This window comes from Nannospalax galili, unplaced genomic scaffold (assembly GCF_000622305.1).
Source record: "Nannospalax galili isolate Female #2095 unplaced genomic scaffold, S.galili_v1.0 scaffold186, whole genome shotgun sequence".
NCBI classification, from domain to species: Eukaryota; Metazoa; Chordata; class Mammalia; order Rodentia; family Spalacidae; genus Nannospalax; species Nannospalax galili.
In genome coordinates this window covers 5,096,605-5,111,303 of record NW_008358774.1, presented here as the reverse complement: position 1 = coordinate 5,111,303, position 14,699 = coordinate 5,096,605, and the positions used below count along the sequence as shown (strand labels likewise).

General features: G+C 40.6%; 1 protein-coding gene across 2 annotated transcripts in view; it reads left to right on the top strand.

Annotated features, from left to right (window-relative positions):
- Pde7b (phosphodiesterase 7B) overlaps positions 1-14,699 on the top strand; it is a 355,604-nt gene that overhangs the window by 240,996 nt on the left and 99,909 nt on the right. For both annotated transcript variants that reach the window (XM_008822074.2, XM_017795351.1), the window contains one exon: positions 6,171-6,254. In XM_008822074.2, coding sequence (XP_008820296.1) covers positions 6,171-6,254 — 84 coding nt within the window. The remainder of the gene's footprint in view (positions 1-6,170; positions 6,255-14,699) is intronic.

Here is a 14,699-nt window from a genome sequence, read left to right as displayed (position 1 = left end):
TATATATAGAGAGAGAGAGAGAGAGAGAGAGAGAGAGAGAGAGAGCAAGCCTGGCTTTGGAAAGACTCTGAAGGTATTATCCTGGGAGCGGTGCGTGGTGTGCAACACTATCCAGGGATTTTTTTCCTTAGGGCCTTCAGATGGCTTGGTCCCTGAGACGACACCTCTATTATTCCTCTTCTGAATCTTTGTAAGAAGACCTGTTCTGTGTGTTTTTTGAGTTCTTTAACAACTCCTCGGAATTCTCCTCAGGCATTCCTGCTGCTTCTTTTTCAATATCTTTTATTAGACTCCTGTGTTTCTAGTGATTGGAACTTATTTTTTTCTCGTTTTTCCCTCTGAAACACTATCAAGCTGAAAAATGAGGATAGCTGCTAGTCTGAGTTAAAACCTGCCTTACCTGTTTTAGAAACTAAAGCCCTGCTGTTTACACATTTACCTTCACAGCATTCAAAACCCAAAATATACATTTGGCAGTGAGTGTTTAATAACCCTGAGCTAAAGTTGCAGAATACATTGTTTGGGACAATTTTCCTTTCTTAAAAAGGAAAGAAAAAACTTTTGCATGCAAAAAGTTAAAAGTCTGATTTCTGAACAACTGTCATTTTCTCTCCTTCCTGTATAAAAAAGTCTTTCAATGACAACCCAGAAATGTATAGCTAGTTAAACAGAGCAATCAGTGACAAGAATCTTTCTAGTTAGCCAACCCAACACATAGTCTCTTATGACAAGTTGGAGCCTCACTCAAGAAAGTTGAAGACTGACTGAACATGATGGTGTATACCTGTGATTAGGAAGTGGGATGATGGAGCAGGAGGATCCTGAGTTTGAGGCTGGCATGGACTATGTAGTGAGTTCTGGGCCAACCTGAGCTACATAGTAAGACCTATTATCTCAAAAACAAAACAAAACAAAAACAAAAACAAAAAACCCAGGAAACTTTCTGGGAGAAATTTGGGTCTAATCAGCCTCACTGGCTCTCTCACATAAAACCACAATACTCAGGACAATAGTCTCTGAGTTATCTAAAGTGGCTGTTTATACTATTCCATCAATCTATGGAGTAAATTGTATACCCCTCCGTCCCTTTGCTAGGCTAGATAAGTATCCTAGGAGAAGTCATTTCCTTAACTAAGTTTGAGAGCAATCACCTGAGATATACAAATCCTCCAGCGGAGGCTGTGCAGTATGCTAAGAGCTCACATCTGAGCTGTGAAGATCTGGTCCTCTGTTTTTCATTTTGCAAGAGGCGGCAATGACATGAATTAGTAATGTGTACAGGAAGCTCGAGAGAATACCTTTCTAGCAGAGCTTCTCCTTATCTGCCCCATTTAGACTGCTCTAAGAGCTCAGTTTCTGATGCCACCATCATTCTCTTCACATTTCTTATGAACACCCCTGCCATGAATCCTCACCCCATGCTCCCTGCAACCTGTTTATATCAAGATCTTCATCACCATCATCCTTCTTCCTAGATGCACCAGGAGCACAGTAGTTACTGTTCTGTCCCTTTCCTAGGCTTTCTCCTCACCCTGAAATGACCTTGGCATCGCACAATTGGGGCAGGAGTCTGGTTCTTGTCGTATGGCCCATGTTTCAGCCACTGTAAGTTGTCATCACTGTCAGAGTCTCCACCCTCTCTGCCAGTTACATAAGAGGCCACATCAACTACTGCTCCCTAGCACAGGCTTTTATTAAACATACACCGTGCAAGAGGCCAAGTGGGCAAGAGGTCCATCCGGAGCCACGTCTCCTGGGGACGGGGTGGGGGGGTTGTCAGGGACTATCTCTGGGTCTTGGCCCCCGGAATGACTCAGCTCAGCTCTCTGCCTGCATCTGCAGCCTTCAGAACCAAGGACGACATGTTATGTTTTCAGCTCACAAGAAGCAAAAGAGCAGCAGTCCTCTCAAAATAAGAATTCCCTTGCTGTTTGTTTCCTTTTGGAACACAATAAGAACAGACCGAGGACATGACTCTGAGCTGTCAACGCTTCCTCCCAGCTTCCACCGCACCTTTCCTTTGCCAGGAAAAAAAAAAAAAAAAAAAGCTGCTGAAGTTAAACAAGGGCTTAATGAATAGTCAAAATAATTGTTTAGCTTGGATATAAGGTCTTTGGTAAACAGATGATTGCCGAGACCAGGAGCCAGTAAAAGCAACTCTGCAAGACACCACTTAGGTAACAGCCTAGTGGTCTCAGCTTCTCCAAGGACTGTCCTTACTGAGCTTTTTTCTCACCAGCGTATTGGAACAATTTAGCATCAGAAGGGTCTCATGGAAGCAGGAGGAAGGAACAAAAACTTTCTTTATATGGAAATACATGCTTAAAACATCCATCTTACTTCCTTAGGGCTTCTATTAAATAGAAGGCCCATGACAGGGCATGTTCCACTTACTTTATTCAACTTCTTCATGTTAAAAATGTTCTAAGATGCATAGTTAGCCCACTTACTATTGTCCTGCCTCCTGCCTGACTAGTCTTTAACATGGTTTAATCTTTTCTGAAAATAATTATTTTCCACCTTACAATCAAGATGTTTAGGAGTAATCAGCTTCTAAGGCTGTGGTTGTAGCTGTAGACAGCATAAGCTCTGAAACTGAATCTTTCAGGTATGGTTTTTGTTATTCGTTGCTGCTGCTGTTGATCTGTTTGCTTTCTGCTTTTTTATTGAAGTTACTTTGTCATCAGTTTGCTTGGTGCTGTCTCTTTTCCTCAAAGGTGGGGTTCATCATGAAAAGTCTGCTTAACTGAGAACTTAAATAAGTTAATTACAAGCTATTATCAGTTCTACCGAATAATATTTTCAGGAATTGCTTGCTCTCCCATACTTGAAAGTAATGGATACCTTGTTGATCCAGAACAGTATTTAATTATCTTATCTACACAGACATTTCCACTGAAATGCTCTTTGAATAAACAACCTCTATTGACTGAATCTTGAGTTTGTCAAGGTGACAGATTCCCTGGTATTCAGCTTGCAATAATTATTATGGCTGTATATTTGGTTTGCCCCCAAATAGCAATCCAAGCACACATTGAGCAAGAAAAAGGTAATACTTAACAGTTTATGTAGTTTTTAATGCTGATAGTATAGGGAAAACATTAAGAACATGGTTCTGGTCTATGGCCATACCACTCTGAATGAACTCAATCTTGTCTGATCTCAGAAGCTAAGCAGGGTCGGGCCTGGTTGGTACTTGGAAGGGAGAACATAAGTTTGGAATCGATTTCTGAATTTAAGTTCTGAATTTAAGCACAAGCTCTTATTAACCTGTATGAGTTTTGACAAAGTATCAAATTCCATTGGCTTTGGTTTCCTCAGCCATAAAATGATCAAATGATGATAATAATTCTAACTTTGGGTTGTTGAATTAATATGAGATAATACATATGAAATGCTCAGCACAGTGTAAGTATCCAATAAATGTTAATCATAATATTTTCACACACTGTAATTTCCTCACAATACTTTGTGCAGTGGGCAAAATTGCTGTAATTATGTAGGCTGACTATTATAAAACTGGACTTGGAAGTGATTACTGATTTGTCCAAGGTTACTCAGTATAAGAGATGCCAGTCCTATCAGTTCAGGATTTCTAATGTGTTGTCTTCTCACCCACTACCATGTAGTGCCCTCTCCAGTGTCCTTGAATCTAAAGCCTTTTATGGCAAGGCACATCTCTGCCTCACATTCTCAGATAGACAACAGGAATAAATCCTATGAGATGTTTTTAAATCTACATCAATATCACTCAGATGTTTTCTGAGAAAGTTACCCTTGTAACTACAAAGTCAAAAGCAACTCTTTGAATTGTGAAAGAAAATACCAAGATAGAAGTAAATTCAAATGGCAAGCCTGGAACTTCTAGAAGAAGTCCAAGGGATGACAGCAACAGGTCAACAAACCCACAAGCCCAGCCAATGTCATAGACCAAATTCCTATAGTCTCCTCTACGCACAGAATTTTAAAGTACATTTCTATCTTACATCATTATAAATGATAAATTCATTTATCATCAGCACAAAATGAGCAATGTTAGGAACATAACATTTTCCTCACTGGCTGCTACAAATACAACCTCTATCATGTAAGGGTCTAAGATTTTGTTTTTGTTTTGTTTTATTCTGAAAACGACATCTACACACTATAAGACTAGACATGGATGGTGTTGAGTTGCAAGAACCATGATATGAGGTTAAGAACTTAGATTTAATACTAGCTCTGGAATTGCAAACTTAAGACACCATTGACTCAGGAAACTCAAGGAAGATCAATAGATTGTTGCTGAGTGTTCTTTAGGGCCTGAGCCCTTTGCCGAGGCTCTAGTGTAAGTGGTAATCTTTAGCCTTTCTTTCCTGAGCCACTGTATTTTTACTTATAAAATAAGGAGACTAACCTCGCTAGGCTATTATGAACATCCATTGAGAGAAACAAGAAAATAAATCTATGATGTTTTTGAAAGTATTTTCTAAAATTGTGAGGATTGCAAACATGGGGCATTCAAGACAACTATAAGGAAGGAGAACACTAACTTTGAGTGACTTTTGCTCAACTATTGACTCGTGTGTGTGTGTGTGTGTGTGTGTGTGTGTGTTTGACACAGGGTATTGCTATGTAGCGCAGGCTACCTTTGAAGCCATGATCCTCCCTGCTTTGGCCTCCTGAGTGCTGGGATGATGGCATACCACATGGCAGCAGATTATACCCACACCTTTAAGCTTTTCATCTGTTCCCTCTTCCTACTTTCTTTTACCTCCATTTAAAATAAACTTATCTCTTTTTAGTCCATAAATTGTAAAAGCCTCCAACCAATATCACAATAAAATATCAGACTGTGCAAAGGAAAAGAAATAAGTCACTAATATAAAATCCAAAGCAGAGTATATTCCAAGAGTTCACAGTTTGCACTTGATAACCCCAAGTACATTCTGTGAGGGATATCTTAAACATTGTCAGTTGCATAGGTGGCAATGGTTAGAACTGTTACTCAGGCCTGGTTCACTCCAGAGGTTAGAGAGCAAAGAAGACTGTCTCTCCTCTCTGCTCCCAGGCTGAAGACCCAGTGCTAGAAGGTCTGGGAAAAGTGGCTTACAAGAGTGCCCTATTAATAGCTCATGGAATTGATAATCCAAGAGACTTCTGTGACTTGGTTCTTCCAAAAGTACACTACTTCTCATGGATTCTGCATCTCCTTGGATTCTATGTGCCGTGCTGAATCTTGTCTCCCTCTGTGGGATAATCACTCAGAGTCCACCAAGGACCAGACGGCACAGAAAGCACAACAGAGAAATGCAGATCACACAGTGTGCACGGCCCCTGCCTTACAGGAGTCCGGAGGACTCATGCCCACATCCACTGCCAAGTAGCCAGTGTTATTTTATAAAGTCTTACCTTGGCACTTGGAAGCAAGTCCATTTCATTTGATAAATAAGACCACTGAAACAGAGAAAAATGTTTCCCAAGATGCCACATGTAGCAAATGTCCAACCCGGGTTTCTCCAAGGTCAACTCTTATTCTAAAGTTCACACTGGTTCCACTCTACTTGGTTTCCTGCCAAGATTGAGAAGGCAGGACAAACATACCAAGAAGGAAAATGAAGTCAGCTATTAGAAAAAGCCTGTGAAGAAGTAAGTGTTGGAAACACTACAAGCTGTGATAGATGCAAGGGTGTCAGAGGATCTGAGGTTCTTGGAGCTAAAGGAGCAGGTTCTAACCCCATCAACCTAGGGGGAAAAGGGGGCGAACACCAGTCAGAAATGACTGTGCCTGAACCACAAGAAATGACTGACACTCATTACATCTTCTAAGAACAAAACTCTAACCCCAGCACACCATTCCATTCATCTGTCCAGGCTTACTCATTTAACCTTTTAGCCCTAAGAAGAAGTATAAAAGGATTATAGAAACTTTGTAAGCTGTTGAAATTTTCACAGGCCAGGAAAATATAAGAGAGTTGTAGTTGATTTGTTGCAGCATTGCCAAATCCATTGCATTCAACATTTTTTAAGCATCCCTTCCCACCTAGCTCTCTCTTCAGTGAAAAGGAATCCTTTTTCTCCCAACATCTGGTGTTGGTGCTGTTGACATAACTAGTTAAGAGGATTTACTGAGGAACGTGATTACACTTGGCAATACCTTCAAACATTTGTTTGGATTTTCTGTTTTCTAGGAGATGTACGACTAAGGGGTCAGACCGGGGTTCCTGCCGAACGCCGCGGCTCCTACCCATTCATTGACTTCCGCCTACTTAACAGTGAGTAACTAAGTGTACCTAGAGAGGATCAAACCCTTTATTCAAAAAGAAAAAAAAATCCTCATTTCCCTATGAATTTCAAAACCTCGTGAGGTCTGCCTTCCTTCCTCCACCTCTGTCTGCTCAACTAGAACGTAAACCTTTGTCTAAAGTTCTTCACTCATGAAGTAATTTTTGGCCCTGTCCCAACTCCATCACATTGGCTTTGAAAATGCAAACCATCACAACTGTGAACTTTGTACAGGGAAGGTACTCATTTCATCTTCTAGCACATTCTCTCCACCTGTAGCCAGAACTGGATTAGAGGAAATGTTGTTTGATTTTTAAGACTCCCCAGGGAAATATACTTGAGTTGCCCTCTGAGACCCTGTGTTACCTAATTCTCTCTGCACTGGCTACTCTAAAGCCTTAAGGTCTAATCTCGCCTTCTACAACTCTTCACTAAAAGGGAAGTCCTTTTCATCTGCGCTTGCTTCTTCCTCCACTCCCTCTTCCACTACTACTTAGTCTTACATTCCTTTGAAAACTCAAACCAGTGACCAGTCACCCCCTCCAGCTTTCATAACTTATATTATAATGATCCTTCACCTTGGATTTGGGGTGGGTGGAGGGAGGAGCCAATAATAAACTTCACAATTTGCCCCAAGGCTTTTGTATTTGGTTCACATATCACTCCCCATCTATAAATTTCAAAGTGCTGGATGGTATCCACAGGGTATTATTTTCCTTTGACATAAACAAGCTCAGTGCAAGAGGTAATTTGATTTACCTTGACCCCTGGAAATGACTAGGAAAAATTAGAACTTGCTATTTCTGATTCTTAGATCCTTGAAAGACCAACAGAAGATGGACATGTTTGTGTTTCTGCTAGCCAGCTGACCTCGCCTATCAATGTGCAGTGTCTGTTTTTTAGCTCTTCTGAGGATGTAGGGACTTAGAGTAACTTTTTCCATGCTAGAGGCAAACACCCCCAAAATCACTTTTTAAAACTCAAAACTGGGGGCTGGAGAGATGGCTCAGCAGGTAAGAGCACTGACTGCTCTTGCAGAGGACCTGGGTTCGATTCCCAGCACCCACATGGTGGCTATGAACCCGTCCTTAACTCCAGTTCCAGGGGAATCCAAAGCCCTCTTCTGACCTCCACGGCATTGCATGACACGGGTGCACTCACATACGTGCAGACAATACACTCGTACACATAAAATAAAAATAATAAATAAAACATTTTTTTTAAAAACCTCAAAACTGAGCCACCACTAAACTAATGCAATATTGAAAGCAGGCTGTGGGAACTTCAGTGGTACCTCTGACCTCTCTTTATGACCCCAAATGAGCTGTTTTAATTCCCCATGGAAGTTACAACTTTGGAAGTCTCCTGAGTGTTATAAATTTCTGAGTCCCAAGTGTGTGATTTCACAAAGCAGTAGTTGATTTATCTGTACCAGAACTCCCAATAAAGTTGCAGGGAGAAAAGAACCAAAAAGCCTCTTTTCAACAGTGGATAAGACATTGTTAGCAAATGAGGAAAATGGGAGATATTTGTCTTTAAAATGCCAACGTTCTAAATGATGTTCAATTCAACCCCAAAATACATATAGCAACACCACTGTTAATTGTGATGGTCCCTGAAATTGGGACATGGACTATTTAATTGTCTACAACATGGGTATTTGGATGTAAAAGGCACTTGGATTTTTATTTTATTTTAAAATTTATTTTATTTTATGTGTATGAGTGTTTTGTCTGTATGAACGCATGTGCACCATGTGTGTGCCTGGTGCCCACAGAGACCAGAAAGGGGCATCAGATCCCCTGCACCTGGAGTTACAGGCAGTTGTGAGCAATCACACGGTGCTGGGAATCAAACCAGGTCCTCTGCAAGAGCAGTAACTGCTCTTAACCCCTGAGCCATCTCTCCAGCTCCATACTTAGATTTTAAAAATAATTTAATTTTATTTTTAATTTGAAGAAACACTCCAAATACACATAAATGTAAAGAGAAATCTGTCATAGGCAATGATCATCACTAGTCACTTGACATATTGAAAGACAGGCTGCAAGCAGTTGTCATTCTGCTGGAGATCCTCAAGGAGCCTCCAGGCATCTGGGCCCTATCTAGTCTCCCCTTCCACCATCTGCCCTGTACCTTCATTTCCCTGCACCTGGTGCTCAGGGATCTCCGCTCCTCAGGAGAAAATATTGGCCACCTGAAATTCTCTTTCCATTCTCCTCGAGGCTCCATGCTAGATAACTCATCCTTCTCTCTTTATACAGAACATAGACTGAGGCAATCCTAATTTATCTTTATCGTTTCTTATTTTATAAGTGGTGTCAGTGTTTTCCTGGATGTATACGATATACCCCTGAACAAACTACAGAGGCCCTAAACTCAACAACTCTTTATAGTTTCTAACCACTCAATCCTATACAGTTAATTTACCTATTATATTAGAGAGTCCTTTCAAAAAGATTGTATTAAATACTTGTAAATGGGAGTCATCCACTGCATTTAACTGACAGTACAGATGGGTCTGAAGAACAATGAGATGCGCCTTATTCATGATACTATTCAGTCCTCTCTATAGTGCCTGCATGTGCCCTGTAAGTTGAAGCTAGACTCCTTACCATTGCTATGATCACCTCGAAGTTTCCTAATTTAGCAATTACAGCAGCTTGTCATCATGTAAAATGCAGTCACATAAGGTATTACACATGTCATAGCTGTACTTTCTTATATAGTCTGCCACCTGTTTAATTCTCTTTCATCTCTAGATGACCTTGTTAAGATTTGCCTAAATAGATAAAGATGTGGTTTCTGTCAAAGGGAAGCATTTTGAAAGTTTCTTCTAAAACTCTTATTTTGGGAAACTAATTCCAATTCTGCACCATAAGTGGCAAGCTAGATTAACATATTCTTTTGCATATGTGTGTATTTTTGTCTGCATGTTTGTGTGTGTACATGGGGGGTGTGGGGGAAAACCAGAAGTCAGTGTGAAATGTTTTCCTCAATTGCTCTCCACCTTTTTTTGAGATAGTCTCTTCTCTCTCTCTCATAATTGCTTACTAAATCTATTTCCAAACATTTCCTCCCATTCTGTCTTCTCTCTCTCTCTCTCTCTCTCTCTCTCTCTCTCTCTCTCTCTCTCTCTCTCCCCGCCCCCCCCCGGAGTTTTCTCCAGATTTGGCTAGACTGACTGGCCAACAAGCCCTAGGAAGCTTCTTGTCTCTGCTTCCCCAGTACTGATACAACAAATGGGGCCTACTGTCCTAGGTTTTTACTGCTTTGCTGGAGATCATACTTGGTCTTATTCTCTGCACATTTCTGGGTCTGTGTTCATTGCCATCTGCTGTAAGAAGAACTGTCTCTGGTGAGAGTTAAGTGATATACAGTCTATGAGTATAACAGTAAGTTATTGTGAGTTAGTTTAATATTGTCTATTGATGGTAATTTGTCTAGACAGGTTCTGGCCCTGGTAACAGTGTGAGGTATGGATTCCCTATTGTGAGGTGGGTCTTAAATCCAATTAGAAGGTGGTTGGTTTCTCCCATAATATTTTGTGCCGCTAATACACCATTGGGCATATTTTGCCAAGCCAGTTGATACTGAGGCTTGTAGGAGTCATAACTTGGTAAGGTTGATGATTACCTTTCTGTCAGTAACATGCATAGCACCTTCTAATACTGTGAAAGCTAGCCAGCAGAGGCGTAGCTTCAAGGTCAGCCAATACCACCTTGATTTCTCCTTGTTTGTTCTGCAACTCAGGTATGTAATGTCTTCAGCAGTAAGGTCTTACCATCAAGTTCTGGTGGAAAACTAAGTGCAATGGCAATAACCAGGACTGTTTGAGGATTTTGGGGATCTCCCTGGTCAACAACTCTAAAAGGAGGAGTTCATTCCTGACATTGGGCTTTGCATTTTCTAGCCTGTGGCATCTATTAGGGCCATTGAATCCTCATATAGGGTAACTACATTTAAACTCTTTTCAGATTATATGCGTATGTATTTAGAGAAGCGTCCACAGTAGGTTTCCACATGACGCTTTCAAAAGACTTATGTTAGTTAACTCTCTTCTTACGCCCTCTTGTGCCTTACCCTCCTATTTCCTACCCTATCAAACCTGTCCTATTTATTATTCCTTTCCCATTTATATCACAGCATTCTATCTCCCCTCCTGTGAATCACCCACCCATGGCAACTTATTAGTTTCCTAATCTCTTAAGTATTTTCCAATTGAAATACCCCTAACTAAAGATTAAAAGTTAGTATCCACTTATGAGAAAGAGCAGGTAACATTTGTCTTTCTGGTTCTGGGTTACCTCACTCAGAATGATTGTTTCTGGTTCCATCCATCCATTTACCTGTGAATTTCATAATTTCATTTTTCTTAACAACTGAATGATATTCCGTTATCTACTCACCTGTTGATGGGCATCTAGGTTGTTTCCATTTCTTAGCTATTGTCAAGAGAGAGGCAATGAACATGAATGAACAGATCTCGCTGTAGTAGGATAGAGTCCTTTGGGTTGTGCTCAAGAGTTGGTATGACTGGACCATGTGGAAAATCTACTTTTAGCTTTTTGAAGAGCCTCCACACTGATTTCCGCAATGACTACACCCGTTTGCATTCCCACTGGCAGCGAACAAGTGTTCCCCTTTCCCCACACCCTTACCAGCATTTGTCATCATTTGTTTTGTGGGTCTTTGCCATTCTGACTGGGGTAAAATGAAATCTTAAAGTAGTTTTAATTTGCATTTCTTTAATGGCCAAAGATGCTGAACATTTTAAAGTATTTCTCAGCTATTTGTGTTTCATCATTTGAGAATCCTCTGTTTAGTTCCTTGCCCCAGTTTTTAATTGGGTTTTTTATGTTAAGTTTTTTGAGTTCTTTGTCTAACACAGGCAGTTTTAAAGAGATTTAGAAGGGTTTTATGACATCTCCAAGGACTCATTCAGTCCAGTCTATTTTCTTTTGCTAATATATTATTTTCTTTCCAGTTTCCAGTACCAACATTTTACTTTCAAGAATGACCTTACCACTGACTAAATTTACATGAAACAGAAGCAGAAATAGAAAATAAATCTCCCTTATTGATCTAAATGTAAAATTTCAATTTGAAATGATAATTTTTAATTATATAAACATTCTTCTAGAAAAATGTCCCTTTTTATTCATGAGGAGGAAAGCACAGTTTTACCATACCCACAACCCTATTGCCTACTTTAAGGTGGTTAAATTAATTTGCGTGTCAGAGTCCTAATTTGCACTTTTGTCTGGGCATCCTTAATAATGATACCATCTTTCCTCCCAATGTGTCCTGTTTTGAACAATAGATTACAGATGAATTGCTTATAAGCATTTTCCCATAAAGAATATTTCAATACAATGTCACTCAAAGACCACCTGCAAGAATAAGTTCAAGAAACCTATGTATGGCATAATGATTATAGTTATGAACCCATATGAAGAGATGTATCAGCAGTTAAGAGTGTATGCCACTCTTGCAGAGGACCAGAGTGAGTTTCTTAGCACCCACACTGGATGGGTCACAACGGCCTGTAACTCCAGCTCCAGGGGATCCAACACCCTCTTCTGGTTTCCATGGACACCTACACTCATATGTGCATACCCCTACACAGAGACACACATACCTAAAATTAGAAATAAATCTTTTCTTTAAAAAGAACAAATATACTACATACGTGAAAACTGCTAAGAGAATAATTTGTATATTTTATTATATTATGTGTATGAGTATATTGCCTGCATGAATGTAAGTGCACCCATGTTGTACAATGTTCAAGAAGGTCAGAAGAGAGCATTGGATTCCTCTGGAACTGGAGTTACAGATGGTTGTTAGCTGCCATGTGGGTGCTGGGAATCAAACCTGGGTCCTCTACAAGAGCAACCAGTGCTCTTAACTAATGAACAATCTCTCCAGCCCCTAAGAGAATAAATTTTAAGTATTCTCACCACAGAGAAATTGGTATGTGATACATATGTGAATTGGCCTTATCCATTCCACAATATATATTTAATTCAAAACATCTTTTATAACATAAATATATGCAACTTTTGTCAATAACAATGATATTTCTCCCAGGAACAAAAATCTAAAGTCCGCCTCATAAAAAATCCATCCAGATCAGTAGAAATACCTGAGACAATTATTTGTTAAAAATCAGTTTCATTTCCTGTTTCTATTTTCCATATTTTAGAAAAGAGACCTGTATAGGAAATTTTTAGAAACTTCTCTGGTAAAGTAGCAGGAAATGGTGTCTCTAACACCATTGTGTAGACACACAAAACATGGACCTTTGAAGAGTATTTTCTTTATACCTAAGCATGGAGGAAAGAACAGAGTGAGAAGGGAGAGGCAATTATTTTTATTCCAGAGGAAACACTGAAACAGAACTGGAGGAGGGCAGGAGCCATAGAAGTCTAATAGCTCTATCATCCAGTGCTGACTTTCTGGGGATGGATTTCATTTATTAGCTGTGTTGAGGGGAAAACAGGAGAAACAATGTTGAAAAAAATCCGTGTTCAAAGACAGGGACAGAGAGGGGACAGTGGCAGAGGAATCGCAGTCTTCTGAGAGCAGGCAGCTCCAGCTCCCTCAGCAGCCATCCTTCCACAGCTCTGTCTCCTGATTTAATATAATCAGTAGCCTGAGTAGATAATGACTAGGTTGAGATGTTCCCGTGGTAACCATCTCAGAACAACAGATGTGATTTCCACAGTCACTCAGCAGAGGAAGTGACATACAAAGAAAACATTCCCAGGGACTGGGGAACATTAGGGAACCCAACGCTTCAACAGGAGGTTTCAGAGCACAAATTTCGGTAGCCAGAGACAGACTGGTGCAGCCTGGTGCTCAGCCAGAGACAGACTGGTGCAGCCTGGTGCTCCAAACCAGCCCCAGGCTTTGCAGTAGTAGGTTAATTGGTGACTTGGCTTTTTCCTGTCCCCGTTAATTTGCTAATCTTGATCTTTAAAACTCTCTTCCTCTGGACTTCCCTCTCCAGACAGGGCCATTTTAGCTGCGAAACCATGGGGTCATTTTAGTAGAGGTACAAAAATATGTTCCTGTGCTTATTTCCAAAGCAGAACCAAAATATACAAAATATACAAACCAAATACAAAATATACAATATGCATATATATATCAAACTTTATATGAAAAATGACTCAGAGACACGAATGCTTTTTTTAAAGCTGCTGTCTAAAACACATTATACCTTTTAACCGTTCCTTCTTTGATATATAAAAAACACGATCACTGAAGGACTGTTGAGCAAAGGCCACCGAGCATGTTAGAAACCATCTGGTGCTAAGTGACATTCCCATCTTAAATATAGAAGGGAAGTTTCCCTGCAAAGTCCATTGTCTAAAAGAGACTTTCTAGCAGACAATGGCAGCCTTGCAGTTGTCACAGATACCCTTTATGTGTCACCTGCGAGAGCCACACAATATACAAAGAACCCGAACTGAAATGTCACTCTGAAAGCAGTCTTACTAGAAGGATGCTGCCTCACCTCTGTCCCAGCCCTCTACTCCCCCAGCAGGAAAGAAAGGCCTCAGTTGGGACTCCTTTAGATTTCTCACACTTGAGAGTGCCAAGGTAACACCCCACAATTTCGAAGTTCAATATTGACCTTCCTCTAGAAGAAAGGCAGAGCTCTGGTTGTGGTTGTGGTACTTCCTGGCTCAGCTGGCTCATGCTCCATGATGTGCACTCAGGGCTTCTGGCCACACACTCCCCAGCACTTCAGCTGCGGAAGTGCCAGACCAGGAGGATGGTTAGCCACTGAAATGCCACTTCATTGTGGAAGCCAGAACTGACAGCATCCTTACTGTTCCATTCATTCCCCATCACTGTTCCATCAGACGACATCAGTGGGATGCTTCCTATGGTAGATAGCATGCCAGGTGCTGGAAATGCAAAACTGAATGAGACACAGGCACTATCCTTCAGCAATTTGCAGGGATATAAGCAAATAAATGTCAGCATTATATGATACCTGTACACATGATAATATTCATGTATGAATAAATAATAAGTATATATACCATAGACACAGATACATTGCATATGAGCAGAAGCATTAGAGACAGTAGTAAAGAACTCTGTCTTGAGACATCAATGAAAGCTTAAGATTAAGCAATGAGCCAGGACTGACATGACAGTGAAGTAAAGAGGGGCTGCACGCTGAGCCAACTTTACTACCATTATGAGATATGCTCCAGGGGGCAGGAGAGATGGTTCAGGGTTAAGAGCAGTGGTTGCTCTTGCACAGGAGCCAAGTTCAGTTCCCAGCACCCACATAGCAGCTCACAACCACCTCTAGCTCCAGTTCCAGTGGGTCGGACACCTTCTTCTGGCCCCAGGCCCTGCATGCATGTGGTACATATTCAACAAGCAGGAAAAACCCTGACACTAAAAAT